Source organism: Neomonachus schauinslandi, chromosome 11, assembly GCF_002201575.2.
Source record: "Neomonachus schauinslandi chromosome 11, ASM220157v2, whole genome shotgun sequence".
Classification (NCBI taxonomy): domain Eukaryota; kingdom Metazoa; phylum Chordata; class Mammalia; order Carnivora; family Phocidae; genus Neomonachus; species Neomonachus schauinslandi.
Genome location: NC_058413.1, coordinates 81790229 through 81809040, shown reverse-complemented (window position 1 = coordinate 81809040; position 18812 = coordinate 81790229). Strand labels below are relative to the sequence as shown.

General features: G+C 41.4%; 1 protein-coding gene across 1 annotated transcript in view; it reads left to right on the top strand.

Annotated features, from left to right (window-relative positions):
- The window catches only part of JAM3 (junctional adhesion molecule 3), a 103865-nt gene that overhangs the window by 79586 nt on the left and 5467 nt on the right, over nucleotides 1-18812 (top strand). Inside the window, 6 exon segments of the mRNA XM_021696406.2 lie at nucleotides 10387-10452; nucleotides 10971-11062; nucleotides 11064-11085; nucleotides 14697-14849; nucleotides 15573-15775; nucleotides 16749-16848. Coding sequence (XP_021552081.1) covers nucleotides 10387-10452; nucleotides 10971-11062; nucleotides 11064-11085; nucleotides 14697-14849; nucleotides 15573-15775; nucleotides 16749-16848 — 636 coding nt within the window.

Genomic DNA, 18812 nt, shown 5'->3' with positions numbered 1-18812 from the left:
CTCTGCTCGGCGGGGAGTCTGCTTCTCCCTCTAACCCTACCCCCTCTTGCGCTCTCTCTCTCACTCTCTCTCTCTAATAAATAAATTTTTTTTAAAAATCTTAAAAAAAAAAAAGAAGTAGTGGTGAAAAACTGGTTTCCCCCTAAGATCAGGAACAAAACAAGGATACCTACATTCACCATTTCTATTATACATAATTTTGGATTTTCTAACCAGAGCAGTTAAGCAACAGAAAGAAGTAGAAGGTATTCATATTGGAAAGGAAAAAGTAAAACAATATTGGAAAGAAAGAAGTAAAATTATCTCTATTCATGGATAATGTGATTTTATATGTAGAAAACCCTAAAAAAAAAAAAAAGAAGAACAAAGCAAAAAAAGAAAGTAAGTAAGTGTGGGGGTAGCCTAGAGCTAATAACAATGAAAAAAAAAATCCCAGCATACAAAAAATAAGTTGCATTTCTACACATTAACAATGAACATACAGAAAAGGAAATTAAGAAAACAATCCCATTTATACAAGAATAAAATATTTAGGAATAAATTTAATCCAGGAAGTAAAAGACTTGTACCCGAAAACTGCAAAACATTGCTGAAATTAAAGAAGACACAAAGAAATGGAATAAATTCTGGGTTTATGGACTAGAAAACTTAATATTGTTTATGCTACCCAAAGGAATCTACATTTCAGTGTATTCTCTTTCAAAATCCCAAAGAAGTGTTCTTTTCTGAAATACAAAAACCCATTCTGAAATTTATATGGGATCTCAAGGGACCCTGAATAGCTGAAGTCATCTTGAAAAAGAACAAAGTTGGAGGACTCACATTTACTGATTGCAAAACACACTATGAAGCTACAGTATTCAAAACATTGTGGTACTGGCATAATGGCAGACACATGGACCAATGGAGCAGAATAGAGAGCCCTGAAATAAATCCTTGCATGCCTGGTCAAATAATTTTCAACAAGGGTGCTAAGACTGTTGAATGGGGAAGAATAGTCTTTTCAAAAAATAGTGCTGGCTACTGGGTATTTACCCCAAAGATACAAATGTAGTGATCCAAAGGGGTACGTGCACCCCCAAAGTTTATAGCAACAGTGTCCACAATAGCCAAACTATGGAAAGAGCCAAGATGTCCATCAACAGATGAATGGATAAGGAAGATGTGGTATACACACACACACACACACACACACACACACACACACACACACTGGAATATTATGCAGCCATCAAAAAACCGAAATCTTGCCATTTGCAATGACGTGGATGGAACTAGAGGGTATTATGCTAAGTGAAATAAGTCAATCAGAGAGACAAGTATCATATGATCTCACTGATATGAGGAATTCTTAATCTCGGGAAACAAACTGAGGGTTGTGGGAGTGGTGGGAGGTGGGAGGGATGGTGTGGCTGGGTGATGGACATTGGGGAGGGTATGTGCTAGGGTGAGCGCTGTGAATTGTGTAGGACTGTTGAATCACAGACCTGCACCTCTGAAACAAATAATACATTATATGTTAAAAAAAAAAAAAGAAGATAGTAGGAAGGGAAAAATGAAGGGGGGAAAATCAGAGGGGGAGATGAACCATGAGAGACTGTGGACTCTGAGAAACAAACTGAGGGTTTTAGAGGGGAGGCAGTGGGGGGATTGGTTAGCCTGGTGGTGGGTATTGAGGAGGGCACATATTGCTTGGAGCACTGGGTGTTATACGCAAACAATGAATCATGGAACACTACATCAAAAACAAAACAAAACAAAACAAAAGCTCCTTCCCTCAAGCACTCTCTTTATGAAGATTGTGTATCCTGGGAAGCTGTCCTAACTTGGACTCAAATAAACTCTTTTCCCTTTAAAAAAAAAATAGTGCTGGGAAAACTAGATATGTACATTCTAAATAATGAATTTGGGCCCCTACCTTACACAAAAATAACTTAAAATGGATGAAAGACCTAAATATAAGATCTAAAGCTAAAATTCTTTGAAGAAAACATAGGGAAAATCTTCATGACATTGGATTTGGCAATGATGTCTTGGATGTGACACCAAAAGCACAGGCAACAAAGGAAAAAGATGTATTGGACTCCATCAAAATTAAAAACTTCTGTGAATCAAAGGACACCATCAATAGAACAAAACAATGGTTTCTGTTTCACATCAGTGGCATTAAGGACATTCATGAAGTTGTGCAGCAATTGCCACGATCCATTTCCACAACTTGTTCATCATCCTAAACAGAAGCTCTATACCGATTAAACAGCAACTCCCCATTTCCACCAAACCCCAGCCTCTGGTAACCTCCATTCTACTTTCTGTGAGTTTGCCTATTCTAGGTACCACATATAAGTGGAATCATACAGTGTTTGTCCTTTTATGTCTGGCTTATTTCACATAGCATGTTTTCAAGGTAAACATGATATCCAGAATATATAAAGAACCCCTACAACTCAACAACAAAAACACCTACTTAAAAAAAAGGCAAAGGACTTGAATAAACATTTCTCCAAAGGAGATAAACAAATGATCAATAAACACATGAAAAGATGTGCAGCATCTTCCAGCTTAGGGAAATGCAAATCAAAATCACAATGAGATATTTTTTCACACCCATTAGGATGGCTATTATTAAAAGTGAAAAAACAAAACACAGAAAATTACAAATGTTGGTGAGGATATGGAGAAATTGGAACCCTCATGGACATTGCTGATAGGGTCATAAACTGGTGTAGCCACAGCAGTAAAGTTTAGCAGTTCCTCAAACAATTGCGCATAGAATTACCATATAATCCAGAAATTAAACTCCCTGGTTCATACCCAAAAGAATTAAAAGCCAGAACTCAAACAGATACTTGTACACCATGGTTCATAGCAGCATTATTCTCAATAGCCAAAAGGTAGAAACAACCCATCTGTTGAATGATGAATGGATAAACAAGATGTGGTAAATACATATGTGAGATATTATTCAGACTTAAAAAAGAGTGAAATTCTGATACATATTATACAGATGTACCTTGAAAATATGCTATGTGAAATAAGCCAGACATAAAAGGACAAACACTGTATGATTCCACTTATATGTGGTACCTAGAATAGGCAAACTCATAGAAAGTAGAATGGAGGTTACCAGAGGCTGGGGTTTGGTGGAAATGGGGAGTTGCTGTTTAATCGGTATAGAGCTTCTGTTTAGGATGATGAACAAGTTGTGGAAATGGATCGTGGCAATTGTTGCACAACTTCATGAATATCCTTAATGCCACTGAATTGATTATACATGTAAAAGTGGTTAAAATGGTGAATTTTATGTTATGTATATTTTACTAGAATAAAAAATTTTTCTAAATAGTAATGGTGAGAATGTGGAAAAACTGGATCACTCATATAGATTGTACGTAGAAAACACAGTAAGGTTAGGAGTGGAGCACCATGTCTCACATTCAGTTGAGATGTGTTATTGAGATGACATTGGGGAGGGTATGTGCTATGGTGAGTGCTGCGAGTTGTGTAAGACTGTTGAATCACAGACCTGTACCTCTGAAACAAATAGTACATTATATGTTAAAAAAAACCCCAAAAAACAGAAGGGAAAAATGAAGGGAGGGGAGATCGGAGAGGGAGATGAACCATGAGAGATGATGGACTCTGAGAAACAAACTGAGGGTTCTAGAGGGGAGGGATTGGGGGGATGGGTTAGCCTGGTGATGGGTATTAAAGAGGGCACGTTCTGCATGGAGCACTGGGTGTTATACGCAAATAATGAATCATGGAACACTACATCAAAAACTAATGATGTAATGTATGGTGATTAACATAACGTAATAAAGAAAATAAGACTGACCTCTACCTCTGAAACCAATAATACATTCATTATATGTTAATTAATGGAATCTAAATTAAAAAATAAATAAATGGAAAAAATTTTTTAAAAATGTTATTTATTTGAGATAAAAATACCACATTCAGTAAAGAGAAAAATCTCTATGTCACCCTGACCTGATTTTCTCTGTTCACTAACCTTCAGTTCGGTAGGAAGAGCCAGACACTCTGCCTGCTGCTGAGGTTTTTTTAGAGAGCCCAAAAGCAAAACCTCAAAATACTCATGTTCAATGAAATGTCAGAAACATGTAGGCAGTGCCAAATTATTCATGATCACGTAAGTGTTTTCATTGCATATTTTGATCACAAATGCAGTTAAGCCAGTTGATTTTTTAACATATGTATTCACTAAAAGAATTCAGGAAAACTTATATAAAATTTTTTATGTAAGTTTAAATAGTTCTTAAGTATATATTTTCTGATATATTGTAAATATTAATTAAAACTGTTTCTTCACTTTTTTTACTGTATCCAGTGGATTCCAAATGTCATAATGATTTGATATGCACCATCATCATTTTAGGAATAACAAGTTTTCTACATTTTAATGTTGAAATAATTATAGATTCACAGGAAGTTGCAAAGATAGTACAGAGTGGTCCCTTGTTAGTAAAACAAAACAAAAAAACCTAGATCATGAAAATTTTGAAATTCAGATTTGAATTTTGAAAGCAATGAATTTTTGGTACAGTCCAACTCTGGAAACAGTTTGTGAGTTTCCTAAAAAAACTGACCATGCAACAACATACAGTAGAGCACATGTACTCTTGGGCATTTATTCCAGTGCAAAGGAAACATGTTCATACAAAAACATGTTCCTGGTAGCTTTATTCAGAATAGTTGCAAACTGAAAACAACCCAGCTATCTTTTAATGGGTGGGTGGTTAAACTGGTACATCCATACCATGGAATGCTACTCAGCAATGCAAAGAAATGAACTATTGTTACACCCAAGTTGGATGGATCTAAAGGGCATTATGCTGAATGAAAAAAAAGCCAATCTCAGAAGGTCACCTATGGTGTATTTCCATTTTTATATATTATTTATATGTCTCTAAGTGACAAAATTGTGGAGATGAAGAGCAGATTAGTGGTTGCTAGGGGTAACAGATGGTGAGGGGGTAGATGTGACTATAAGGGGTGGCATGAGGGGGATCTTTGGTGGTGGGATAATTCTGCATCTTTTTGTTAAGTAGTTCTTTATATTAATTGCAGTGGTGATTACAGGAATCTTCACATGTGATAAAATGACATAAAACCATACAATTTTTTTCTACACATGTCAGTTTCCCATATTGTGCTATAATTATGGAAGATATGACCAATGGGGGAAACTGGGTGAAAGATTTACTGAATTTTTTTAAAACGATTTTATTTTAGGGGGCCTGCGTGGCTCAGTCAGTTAAGCATCTGCTTTCAGCTCAGGTCATGATCCCAGGGGTTCTGGGATCGAGTCCCGTGTCAGGCTTCCTGCTCAGTGGGGAGTCAGCTTCTCTGTCTCCTGCTCCCCCTGTTTGTGCTCTCTGTCAAAATCTTTTTAAAAGAAGATTTTATTTTGGAGAGAGAGAGCATGAGCAGGGGGAAGAGCAGAGTCTAGAGAGGGATAAGCAGACTCCACACTGAGCATGAGCCCAACATGGGGCTCAATCCTACCACCCCAAGATCATGACCTGAGCCTAATCAAGAGTCGGACACTTAACTGAGCCACCCAGTGCCCCAGATTTACTGAATTTTAGTGACCACATACTGAAACCATAATATGCTTGGGACTTAACCACACCTGCCTCTAGAGGGGAGTCTTAAATTTGGTTAAGAGGTTTTGAATACAAACAGACAACTACATGTATCTTAGACATGTTCTAAGTCCAAGAATCAATAATCTATTCCTAGGCAGGATGAAGAAGAGAGTGACCACATCATAGCCCTGTGAGAAAACTGAATTCAACTAAATGATTTTTTTGGAAAGCTCAAGTCAAGGAAACCCAATACAGAATACAAAAAATGCACCTTGATTTATTCAGCAAACACTTTCCAAGTACCTACTAAATATCATTCAGTGTTAGAATTGAAGATATAAAGATGAGTAAACCTAATAAAACTTGTTCTTTTAAACTAGAATGTAAGCTCCATGAGAACATATATTTTGATCTGTTTTATTCATGTATCATCTGTAATGTTTAGGCCAGTATCTGGCATTTAATAGGTGCTAAATAAAAAAAGCTGAATGAATGGGTTCTCCTAAAAAGCTTAGAGTCTGAAGCCAAGATAGATATGAAATAGGGACAAAAGCATGTGATAGATGCTATCACAGATTCCCCCCTTTTTCTCCTTCCTAAAACCCTTTTATCAGTCTTTTTTTTTTTTTTTAAGATTTATTTATTTGACAGAGAGAGACACAGCGAGAGAGGGAACACAAGCAGGGGGAGTGGGAGAGGGAGAAGCAGGCTTCCCGCCGAACAGGGAGCCTGATGCGGGGCTCGATCCCAGGATCCTGGGACCATGACCTGAGCCGAAGGCAGATGCTTGACTGAGCCACCCAGGCGCCCCTACCTTTTTTCAGTCTTAAGTAGTATAATCTCTTTGTGAGTATTCTGATGGTACTGGGGTTCAGTATGTGCACAATTAAACTTCAGCAGCCACCACTTCAGGGCTGGCTTCCGGACCCCATTTCCCAGCTGGTTATGTCAGAATCTTACCTCAGGCATGGGTAGTATTCCAGATGAGTTACTTGTGATGCCTGTAAGAGTTCGGTTTGTTCTAGTCCTCATAGCACCATTCTTTTACACAAGTTATTGCTATTCAGTTGACCCTTGGACAAGATGGGGCTAATAGGTAATAGGTGCCTGCCCTCCCCCCTGTAGTTGAAAATCCTGTAATTTCTGAATTTTTGACTCCCCCAAAACTTAACTGTTAGTAATAGCCTACTGTTGACCAGAAGCCTTACCTATAACATAAACAGTCGATAAACTCATATTTTATATGTATTATATGCTGCATTCTTATAATAAAATAGCCTGGAGGAAAGAAAAAGTTAAAATCATAAGAGAAAGTACATTTACAGTCCTGTATGGATATTTATTTTAAAAATTCCTCCAGGAGGGGCTGGGACGGGATGGTGGCGGTGGGGCTGGCTCTGGGGTGATGATGTTCCACAGCCTGGTGGTCTCTGCTCAGCGGTGGCAGCGGCTGGGCGGCCCGTGGGTGCTGACGGTGGTGGCCTGGAGGTTCAGTACCACTGACCCACCTGCCTGGAGGTATGCTGCCGGCTGTAACCATCAGCAGCTTCGGGGGAGCGGGTCAGCGCTGGGCCAGGAGGGACTCAGGGCAGCACGGAGGACCTTCTGGGCGTGTTCTTGTGCTTCAGCCCAGCCTCCTGCCTGCCAGCCCTGGGCACTCAAACCGACCACCCTGTTGGCACAATGGGCCACCTGTAGCCCTGTCTGGTACCAGGGCTTCCCCGGGGCTGCTGACGGCTGGCTCCCTGCAGGCCTCCCCTCCCTGCGTTCTCAGAGGGCAGCAAGTGTGACTTCTGCACCAGTCACGTTTGATTCTCCTGTGGAGACTGGGCTGGGCAGTTGTAAATAAATACCATGTGGCTTTTGCGATCAGCCCTTAAAAACCCACCTGTAAGTGGACCTGTGTAGTTCAAACCCGTATTGTTCAAGGGTCGTCTGTATTTTAAAGTGGGATCTGGGCTTGTGGGGATGGGTAAATGAGGCAGTGTAGAATATTTGTAAGTTTAAGACTTGTTTAAGAATAATAGTAATAAAAAAAGACTTGTTTAAGAATAGAAGGAGATTTCTGAGCTATAGGACTCTCAGTGTGGGCCGCCTCAGCTCGGGCCCAGCTGTGGTGAATCCTCAGAGCTTCACTTGCTTGTAGTGGTCCTCTGTTGTTTAATCTTCCTGGGACATACTGTCTTGCAGGATTGGCACAGGCAGCTGCCTGTGAAACTTATCCAGGGTAATTGGGCAGGAGAGGGTCTGGCCGAGCCTTCATTAAGGAGTATAGAGCATTCACCTCTTTGCTGCGGAGTAGAGGGGTTAAAAGAGGTGATTATTTCCATTATCTGGGGCTGTATTACCTTAGCTTGTAGGTTGTAAGAAGCACATTGGCTTAGTTCACTCTAGAGGTTTATTAGCCTTCATGAAATTTCGACATTGTTGCAGACACTAGAGTAACTTCCCTGTTACCTCTTTGTCCTCCAGTTCACTTGTTACCAACTCTAGTGATTCCACCATTTTGTTAAGTCAGCTAATCCCTCCTTCTACTCTTCTTCCACTCTGTTTTTCTGGTGACTATGAACTCTCTAATGCGTTCTTAATTTCTCTTAACATCATACTTCTTAAAGGAAAGGGGCAGATTGTGTTGTCTAGTTGTTTATTATTCAGTTGAGTGAAATTCTCATGAGTTACCTCAAAGGCCCCTTAGATGGCCTCTAGGTTGGAAGCTGATTCCTGGTCATAGTCATTTGTAACCAGAGTTTCAGTGTCTTCATCATCCAAATTATAGTGATCGTACTGAAAGAACTGTCTGTGATTATTTCCTTAGAAGGAACCTGTGTGGCCTTGGTAGATATTCAAAGCATCATTTATTACTCTTTATCAGTGGGTCACTGGGAGCTTTCAGATTGAAGGAGAAGTAGAAAATGCTGCACATACATGGGATGTGTTTCTTGTTCCCAAAAGGAGTAGCCCATGGTTAATCAAAACAAAATAAGATTATCTTTACTTGTCTTGGTTCTGTAACCTTTTGTAGAAGTCAGTGTTCTAGAAATTAATAACAACTCAAGTATATGTATTATACTTCTGATTTTCATCCCTCTTAGTAAATTTTTTATGGCTTTTGCTATAATTAATGAAGTCTTACTAAATAAGAAGAAAGGATCAAAATGTATACTTGGAATGTACACATGTAACTGAACCATTAAATAAGATTTATAAAGGGGAAAGACTGGATTGTTGTGACCTGCATCCCACCTAATGTACAAGGAGTTAGAAAGCCATTTAGAGTACATGTCTTTCTGCACATTGTCTTTAGCTGGGATAGTAAGCTAAGATCCAGAGACCTTAATGAGGGTTTTGTATGAAGGCCCTCTTTGGGGAATGCATATTTTCCTAGAAGCCAGGTAGCTGAAGAATGAGATTTTATGGGTGGTCAGTGTATCTACTTGATCTCCAAGGAAATAGGTAAGACGTTTGAGACCATGATAAACTGGTTTTAATGTTTGTTCAAGCACATGGATAGTCAGATGCTAGTTTTGAAAGGGATTACTATGCAATTGGCATATCTTGATTTCTTCAGTAGCTTCATGAAAATTGTTATTATTTTCTCATTTTACCAAAAACTAGTGAAAACTTTTTTTTAAAGATTTTATTTATTTATTTTAGAGAGCATGCGCATGAGCCAGCGCAGGGAGGAGCAGAGGGAGGGAGACAAGCAGATTCCTGCTGAATGGGTAGCCCCACATGGGGCTTGATCCCAGGACCCTGAGATCATGACCTGAGCCAAAATCAAGAGTTGGATGCTTAACAGACTGAGCCACCCAGGAGCCCCAAGTGAAAACTTTTTTTTTTTAATTTTATTTTATTATATTAATCACCATACAGTACATCATTAGTTTTTGATGCAGTGTTCCGTGATTCATTGTTTGCATATAACACCCAGTGCTCCATTCAGTACGTGCCCTCCTTAATACCCATCACTGGGCTAACCCATCCCCCCACCCCCCTCCCCTCTAGAACCCTCAGTTTGTTTCTCAGAGACCATAGTCTCTCATGGTTTGTCTCCCCCTCCGATTTTCCCCCCTTCATTTTTGCCTTCCTACTATCTTCTTTTTTTTCTTTTTAACATATAATGTATTATTTGTTTCAGAGGTACAGGTCTGTGATTCAACAGTCTTACACAATTCACAGCGCTCACCCTAGCACATACATTGGGGAGGGTATGTCCTAGTGAAAACTTTTTAATGAATGAGAATCACTGGGTTACATGGTTAATATAGCGAGGTGGTTTCTTAGCTGGTTGATATCTATACCAGAGAATGTTGTGCCATCCTGAAGGGGAAGGTACCAGGCCATGAGTCTGGGCCATATCAAATCCACCAAGAGTGCCGTTGCTGGGGTGGAAGCCTAGAGGAGAGGAGAGATGCAGGAGGCAGAAATGACAAGGCCCAGGTGGGTCTGGATGAAAGATGTTGACAGGATTAAGAATGGCTCTGAGCAAGAAGGAAATTCTTAGAGCTTTAGCTCCAGGGCAGTTATGTTCTGGAACTAAATTCTCAGAACTCTTCCACTCATTTCATTCCAGTGAGGTCAGGCTAAGAAAGAAAGCGATCAACTTGCTGTATCTAAGAGACTTTGTTTTGGAATATATTTTTCTATCAACCACTAACCTAGTGGTTAGTGATTGTAGCCTATATAGAAGGGAAAAATCTGAACTTGGTTGGAGGGTTCTCTGCCATTTTAGAGTTGCATTGTCTCTGATTTTACTTTATTTTTTTTCCTTCAGGTTGCTTGATTGGGGCCGTGAATCTCAAATCCAGCAACCGAACCCCAGTAGTACAGGAATTTGAAAGTAAGTACAAGGGAGACTACTAAGAGAATGGGCGCCATCTAATGGACGTTTGGTAGTCTTGCAGCCAACTCAGGACAGATAAACACAGGCGCACAGTGCCCTAGAGACGTCCGGGTGGGTGGCTCCTTAGCAGTGCATTTGATGTGCACGTGTGTCAGGAAGTACTCCTTCAGCATGCCAACAGGGAACTCTGCAGGTTTTATATTGGTGAGAATCAGATTCCGCCCTGGCTTTGTATGTATATAACAAAGAATTTTCTTACATACAAGCACAGTATTAAGGGGGAGTGTGTACTCTATTTAGTAAAAGTTCTTGGTAATCGTCTTTATTATTTTTCTGCCTAAATTCAGCTTTTCTTAAAGTCATTGGAGCCTGGAGATAGATTTTTTTAACCTGCATGCAAGACTTCTTTAAAATTAGAGATAGCTTGCAGTGTCCAGGTATATAAGTGATCATAAAATTGTTCCCCATTCTCTGAGAGGTTTTTTTTGTTTTTGTTTTTGTTTTTTGCTCATTAGGTGTGGAACTATCTTGTATCATTACGGATTCACAGACAAGTGACCCCAGGATTGAATGGAAGAAAATTCAAGATGACCAAACCACATATGTGTTTTTTTGACAACAGAATTCAGGGTATGATCCTCTAATCCCCTCCTTTGTCCACAAGGCCCAGGCATATACTTGTACCCAGAGACTTTCCTCTGACTGGTCCTGCATCTGCATCCAGGATTGGTTTTTTTTGTTTTGTTTGTTTCACTTACGGAAAATTCAAATATGGAAAGGTAATGAGAATAATATATTGAACCTCCCTGTCCCTGTCATTCAGCTTCAACAAGTATCACCTCATTAGTTATGATTTAAATCCATCTGTAGCCCATCCTGTTGAGTTATCAGAGTGAACATTTTCCTAGGCCATCCTCTTATCATGGTCCCATTCGTGATACCAGCTGCATGAATTAATCAGAAGGATCACATGGAACAGCAAGGAGACAAGACAGGTATTTACTGAGCAACTACTGTGTGCCAAGCTTCCCACACTGAGAAAGCATTTGCTAGAACAGACGTCAGCATAGGGTATCTCTGATCACATGAAGTAGGAGCAGGGCAGGTGGTGGGGGAGGCTTCCCAGAAGCAACATCTAGGCTGAGCTATGAAGCCGGTCGACCAGGCCAGATGGTGAGGGGTGGGGTGGAGGAAGGTGTTGGGCAAGAAAGAATGCTCTGCATATATAGATGTGGAAGCAAAAGGCAGGTTTGCTTAAGGAAACTTCAAGATCTCTATCACAGCTGGGACTTAAGGAGGGAAGAGAGGAGTGACTCCACATGGCTGTTGAGGCTTGCCAGGGCCAGCAAGAAGCACTGAATGCCATGTAAGAATGGACAATATCTTGAGGTCTGCAAAGATTTTTTAGAGGGAAGGAAGATGATTTCATTTACACTTTAGAAAGACTTGACTTGGTTTGTAAAGGAGATTGGGGATGGGGAAACTCAGAGCAGTGGTGCTAATTTAGAATTTTTTTGCAGATGCTAGAAGGGAGCTGCTGATGGCCAGAGCTAAGGTTGAGGCAGTGTAGAAAGACATGGGGAGGGATTGCTAGGAGCTGGCTGTGGCAAGGGAGGGAGAGAGAGAAATTATAGATGACATGCAGTGGGACCTTACCTTCACTCTGACGGGAGGGACGGGGTAAACACGAGGGACAAATGCAACAGCTTCTAAGGGCTGGCTTTGGAGTTCTCAGAGAAGTTGATAGTTGAGGCTTCAGAGAAGAGGAGAGATGTTGTGGAAATGGCCAAATCTCAGTCTTCCTGCTTTGGGTCCCCAATATCACCAGGAGTCATAGGCTCTTAAAAATCATATTTTGGGGGGACACCTGGGGGCTCAGTCAGTTAAGCATCTGCCTTCAGCTCAGGTCATGATCCCAGGGTCCTGGCATGGAGCCCCACGTCAGTCTCCCTGCTCACAGGGAGCCTGCTTCTCCCTCTTCTACCTGTTCATGCTCTCACTATCTCTCTCTCTCTCAAATAAACAAATAACATCTTAAAAAAAAATGTTTTTGCAAATGTTCATCTTTCGTCATCAGCATTTTTCTGTTTTTATTGTATTATGGTAAATCCTTTCTGTTCTTGCCACCAGTCAGCAGGTTTAGTAATAATTATTTTCTATTTTTGTGTCATTTTTTTTCTAACTCCTTCCTTTGTCATTCTTTTTTTTTTTTTTAAGATTTTATTTATTTATTTGACAGAGAGAGAGAGCACAAGCAGGGGGAGTGGCAGGCAGAGGAAGAGGGAGAAGCAAGCTCCCCGCTGAGCAGAGAACCCAATGTGGGGCTCCATCCCAGGACCCTGGGATCATGACCTGAGCTGAAGGCAAATGCCTAACCAACTGAGCCACCCAGGCGTTCCCCTTTATTTGTCATTCTCTAGGTTCTTCATGCTTCTTTGAAAGCATACCATCTTTTTATGCTTTAAAAATTTTAAATATTGAGATATAATTCATATAGCACAAAACTCACATTTTTTTTAAAGTGTATACTTCAGTGGTTGTTAGTATATTCAACAAAGATGTGCAACCATCACTGCTATCAAATTCCAGAACACTTTCATCAACCCCAAAAGAAACTGTATATCCTTTAGCAGTGACTTCCCTTCCCCTCTGTCCCCACCTCCTGGCAACCACTAATCTACCTTGTCTCTATGGATTTGCCTATCCTGGACACCTCATATAAATGGAATCGTACAATATGTGGTTCTTTGTGATTGACTTCTTCCACTCAGCATATTATTTTCAACGTTCATCCATGGTGTAGCATGTCTCAGTACTTCATTCCTTTTTATATGGATGAATAATATTTCACTGTAGGTAGGCCACTTTTTTTTTTTTTTATCCATTTGTCAATTGATGTACACTTGGGTTGTTTCCAGTTTTTGGCTATTATCAATAAGGCAGCTATGGATATTCATGTAAACATAATGGTTTATGTGTGAACATAAGTTTTCATTTGGGGACGATAAATGACCCAAAGTACAATTGCTAGGTAATATGGTGTTTGCATGTATAGTTTTGTTTTTTTTTAAGAACCTGCCCAACTATATTCCCAAGTGGCTGTACCATTTTACATTCCTTCAGTGTATTTCCCTACATCCTCACTAACATTTATAATTGTCCATCTTTTCAATTCTGGCCATCCTAGTGGGTGTGAAGTATCTCATTGTGGTTTTGATTTGCATTTCCCTGGTGACTAATGATGCTGACCATATTTTCATGTTCTTGGTGGCCATTTGTATATATTTCTTTGGAGAAATGTCTACTCAAATCTTTTGCCCGTTTTTAGTTATTTGTCTATTTATTGTTGAGTTGCAAATTCCTTTTATATTCTGGATACTAGTCCTTTGTCCCAGATACTTTCTCCCATTTAGTGGATTGTCTTTTCAAAACTTGCATGTGTCTTTTGAAGCACAAAAGTTTTAAAATTTTTCATGAAATTCCAGTGAGGGCCAACGTAACTTTATTTCTTAGGGTTGCGGTCTTTGTGCCATTTCTAAGAAATTGCTGCCTAATCCAAGGTCATGATGATTTATATCTGTTTTTTCCTAAGAGTCATACTGTTAATTCTTGGGTTTTTTTTTAAAGATTCCATTTATTTACTTGAGAGAGCAAACGCTCAGAGAGAGAGAGAGAGTGAGAGAGCGAGCACAAGTGGTGGGGAGGGACAAGGAGACTCCCCACTGAGCAGCGGGGCTCGATCCCAGGACCCCGGGATCATGACCTGAGGCATGACGAAGGCAGACGCTCAACCAACTGAGCTACCCAGGAGCCCCCATGCTGTTAACTCTTATAGGAAGGTCTTTGTTGTATATAGTATGAGGTAGGAGTCCAACCTCATTCTTTTGCATGTGGATATCCAGTTGTCCCGGCACCATTTATGAATACTGGTTGTTTTCTAATGTTGTTTGTTTGATTTCTTTCTCTTTTAATGGGAATCCTGGCTAGGAATGATGGAAAGGAAATGAGGTCTCTGCTCTAACAACAGAGACATCTGTAATGACACATGTACCTCTTACACACCAGGTACTGTTTTGGTGCTCAGTGTCCCCAGTTCACCTCTCTTTTCCAGGAGCAGAAACAGAAGCCTGTGTGCAATCTCCTTATGGAGGCATTAAATGCTAGCCCCAGAAGCCACCACCTTCAGGTGGCAGAGATGTCTGTAAACAGTCTTTTTATGTTCTGCATCCTCTTTTCTACAGGAGATTTGGCAGGTCGTGCAGAACTACTGGGGAAAACCTCTCTAAGGATCTGGAATGTGACCCGGACAGACTCAGCCCTTTATCGCTGTGAGGTGGTTGCTCGAAACGACCGCAAAGAAATTGATGAGATTGTCATTGAGTTAACTGTGCAAGGTAGGAGCTCACATGAAGTTAAAACATTTCCCCCTTTTAGGCCTCATGAGTCTGTCTAGAAAATAAAAAAGATCCGGAAAGGGGAAAAATAAATAAATAAAAAATTCAAAAAAAAAAAAAAAAAAAAAGATCAGCTCTTTCTTTACTTCTAGACTATATCCCTAGGGGTATCACAGGACTCAGGGAGTAGGCGGTTGTAGGAGCTTGGGCTGCCTGAGTTGGGGTGGAAGGTTGGAAGGGAAGTGGAGCTCTCCCTCCACCAGCCGCAGGAGGGGCTCCTCGGAAGCTGGAGGCATTAGGAATGCACTGAGGGGTCATACACGGGGAGTGGAGGGTGAGCCGCGGGGCCGATGCAGCGGCAGATCCGAGCTTGCGGGCGCGACGTGGGGGCAGCAGTGCTGCAGCCCCTGGCCGGTTGTCCTGTTTGGGGAGCAGATTTACCATGGGCCTTTTTTTTTTTTTAAGATTTTTTTTTTATTTATTATTTGACAGAGAGAATGAGAGAGAGAGAGCACATGAGAGGGGGGAGGGTCAAAGGGAGAAGCAGACCCCCTGCTGAGCAGGGAGCCCGATGCGGGACTCGAGCCCGGGACTCCGGGATCATGACCTGAGCTGAAGGCAGTTGCTTAACCAACTGAGCCACCCAGGCGCCCTTACCGTGGGCTTTGAGAGGAATCAGTCCATGCTGCTGACTTGGAACGCCAACCCGTATTTCTCCCGCAGTGAAGCCAGTGCCTCCTGTGTGCAGAGTCCCGAAGGCTGTACCGGTCGGCAAGTCGGCCACGCTACACTGCCAGGAGAGCGAGGGCTACCCCCGGCCCTACTACAGCTGGTACCGCAACGACGTGCCGCTGCCCACCGACTCCCGAGCCAATCCCAGATTCCGAAATTCCTCTTTTCTCTTGAACTCTGAAACAGGCACTCTGGTAAGACCTCTTCTCAGAGGTGAGGATAGAACTGTCTTTGTTGAGGAAGGGAGACCTGTTGTGGAAAGAGCACTTATTAGGAAAGACAATGAACTCTGTAAGACAGGGACTAAAAACCTATAATGTTGGAGATTCTGTGGGGAAAAATGAACCTCCCGTCCTGCTTATAAGCAAATAAATTCTAAGGGGATAAAATAAAGGAAGGGAAACCTGTAAAATAAAGGTGATTGTGGAGGTCTGTTAAATGTAGTGGGTGGGTAATGTTAGGTTCCTGATATGAATAACCAACTGTAAAAATCATGAGACAGGGAAATTGGATTACTGGCGGGATATTCGATATTAAGGAATTGTTCATTGTTTTAGGTGCAGTAATGGTATTGTAGTTATAATCTGAAGAAGTCCTTGTCTTTTAGAGTTGCATGCTTAAGTATTTACGGATAACACGTGTCTAGAATTTTCTTCAAAACAACCCAGCACTGGTGGTGGGAGGTGGGGTGGGGGGGGGAGAGGTGAAATAAGGTTGGTCTTGTGTACAGGACAGACTGCCCTCCACGGCAGCATCTCAGCCGAGCTTTACTGCAGCCAGGCCTCCTGATCCGTGGCGTATCTAACTACACATAGTAACAAGCCAGGTTCTGTAGGATCCTCTGTATTTGTGTTGCCCAAGTGTTGCTGAGAAACAATGCTTATCAGAGAGTCCCTTTCCCTGAATAAAAGTAAAGCCCACACAAACCTGAGGGGATCTCACTGTTCAGGAGCTCTTGGGCAAGACTGCAGGGGAAGAATATCAGGGAAGAACCTGGACAGTGAGCAGAAACTGAAAGGAAACCAGGAGCAAATGAGAAGACATTTTACTAAGCTCTGGACTTAGTGCCTTCGTGGGGGAGAGGAGCATGGCGAAGTCTTCTCTTCAGTCCCCAGAGGTCTGCTCTGTTGATTGGTCTCATGATTTACTTGTAATTTCCTGCAACAGGTTTTCAATGCTGTTCACAAGGAAGACTCTGGGCAGTATTACTGCATCGCTTCCAATGATGCAGGCTCAGCCAGATGTGAGGAGCAGGAGATGGAAGTCTGTGAGTTACTTTTTGAAAATATTTCATCTGAAGACTGGCAAGTGGATAGAACATTTTTAATATTAGACCATCAGTTTAGACAACTGGTCAGCTTTCTTCTGGAGATGACTGGATTCACCAAAACTCACTCGGGTACATTGAAAGGAAAGATGAGAAAGTTCTGAGTAACAGCTAAATGACTAATAAGTGATTACTTGCAATATGTTTATCTCCTCAAAATAGACTTTCTGGAGTCTTGTGATGTTGGGAACATAGTTAATCATGTTGCTTTTAACTGAGTATATATTTATTTTTAAAAATTTTTTTAAAGATTTTATTTATTTATTTGACAGAGAGAGACACAGCAAGAGAGGGAACACAAGCAGGGGAGTAGGAGAAGGAGAATCAGGCTTCCCGCTGAGCAGGGAGCCCAACTCGGGGCTCGATCCCAGGACCCTGGGATCATGACCTGAGCTGAAGGCAGAGGCTTAATGACTGAGCCACCCAGGTGCCCCTTAACTGAGTTTAATAAACTCCATTTCTGGGATGTAAGCATCCGACTCTTGATCTTAGCTCAGGTCTTGATCTCAGGGTCATGAGGTCGAGCCTTATATTGGGCTCCATGCTGGGTGTGGAGCCTACTTTAGATAGATAGATAGATGATAGATAGATAGATAGATAGATGATAGATAGATAGATAGATAGATAAACTAACTCCACTTCTTTGATAATTGATAAAATTATCAAAACATAATGTCGTGTAAGGTCTCCAGAAATTTATCCAGTTATAAGCATTTTGTGGTAAGCTGACAGCCAGAGTTTTAGCCTCAGTAACTTTACCCTGTTCTGTGATGATACCGTCTCTCGGATGCTGGTTCTAAAGGAGAGGTGTTGAAGACAGGATGGGGCAGATGGGGCATGTCACCATCACAATCACCTGGGGAGTGATCTCAGCCCCTCCCTCCTTCCTGTGTATAACTGACCCCAGAGCAGTGTTTTCCAGGCTTGCCTGATTGTGAGAATCATTTGAGTGCACTGTTTCACGTACAGATTCCAAGGCCCCACCCCAGGCGTATGGACTCAGTCCCCATGGGAGGTCTGGAAATGTCTGTGTGTCAAACAGCACTCCAGGGGATTCTTGTCATCTGTCAAATTCAGGAAACAGCTCCAGGGCAGGAGGGAGACTCTTGGGCTTTGCCCCAGACCTACTGAATCTCTCTCTAGTGATAGAGCTTGGGAATTGACATTTTGAAGTCAAAATTTCAATTTTTAAATGCACACTCACATTTGAAACCACTGCACTAGGATAAGGGAGAATTTAACAACTTCCAAGTTAGTTGGCTTATGTTGATATATTGCCTGCATGTTTTCCATTGCATTTTTACCTGCATGAAGGAAACAGCCCCAGTGTCCCATACTGATGGGGACTGAGTACCTTTGCCCAGTATACAGAAATGGGAAGAGGGGATCAAGGGCTTTCCTCCCAAGAGGCTTGTAGATACGAGGCCAGGCAGCTGATAGTGAAAGGTCATGTTCCCACCTCATATTTTTATTTTTCAGTCCTGTGCGAAACTAGTTCTCTTTCCCCAAATAATGCACAGCAAAGGGAATCCCTGGAAATTAGGAATTTTTTCTTTGGGATTCCTGGCTCCTTAATTCGGTCTTTATAAAGTGAAACCATTTTCTCCATTAATAATATTTTCAGGGATTTAGCCAGAAGATTGTAAAAGCCTTTATACAATGCTAAGCCCCTTTTATTTATTTATTTTTTATTTTTTATTTTTATTTACTTTTTTTTTTAAAGATTTTATTTATTTATTTGAGAGAGAATGAGACAGAGAGAGAGCACATGAGAGGGGGGAGGGTCAGAGGGAGAAGCAGACTCCCCGCCGAGTGGGGAGCCCGATGTGGGACTCGATCCCGGGACTCCAGGATCACGACCTGAGCCGAAGGCAGTCGCTTAACCAACTGAGCCACCCAGGCGC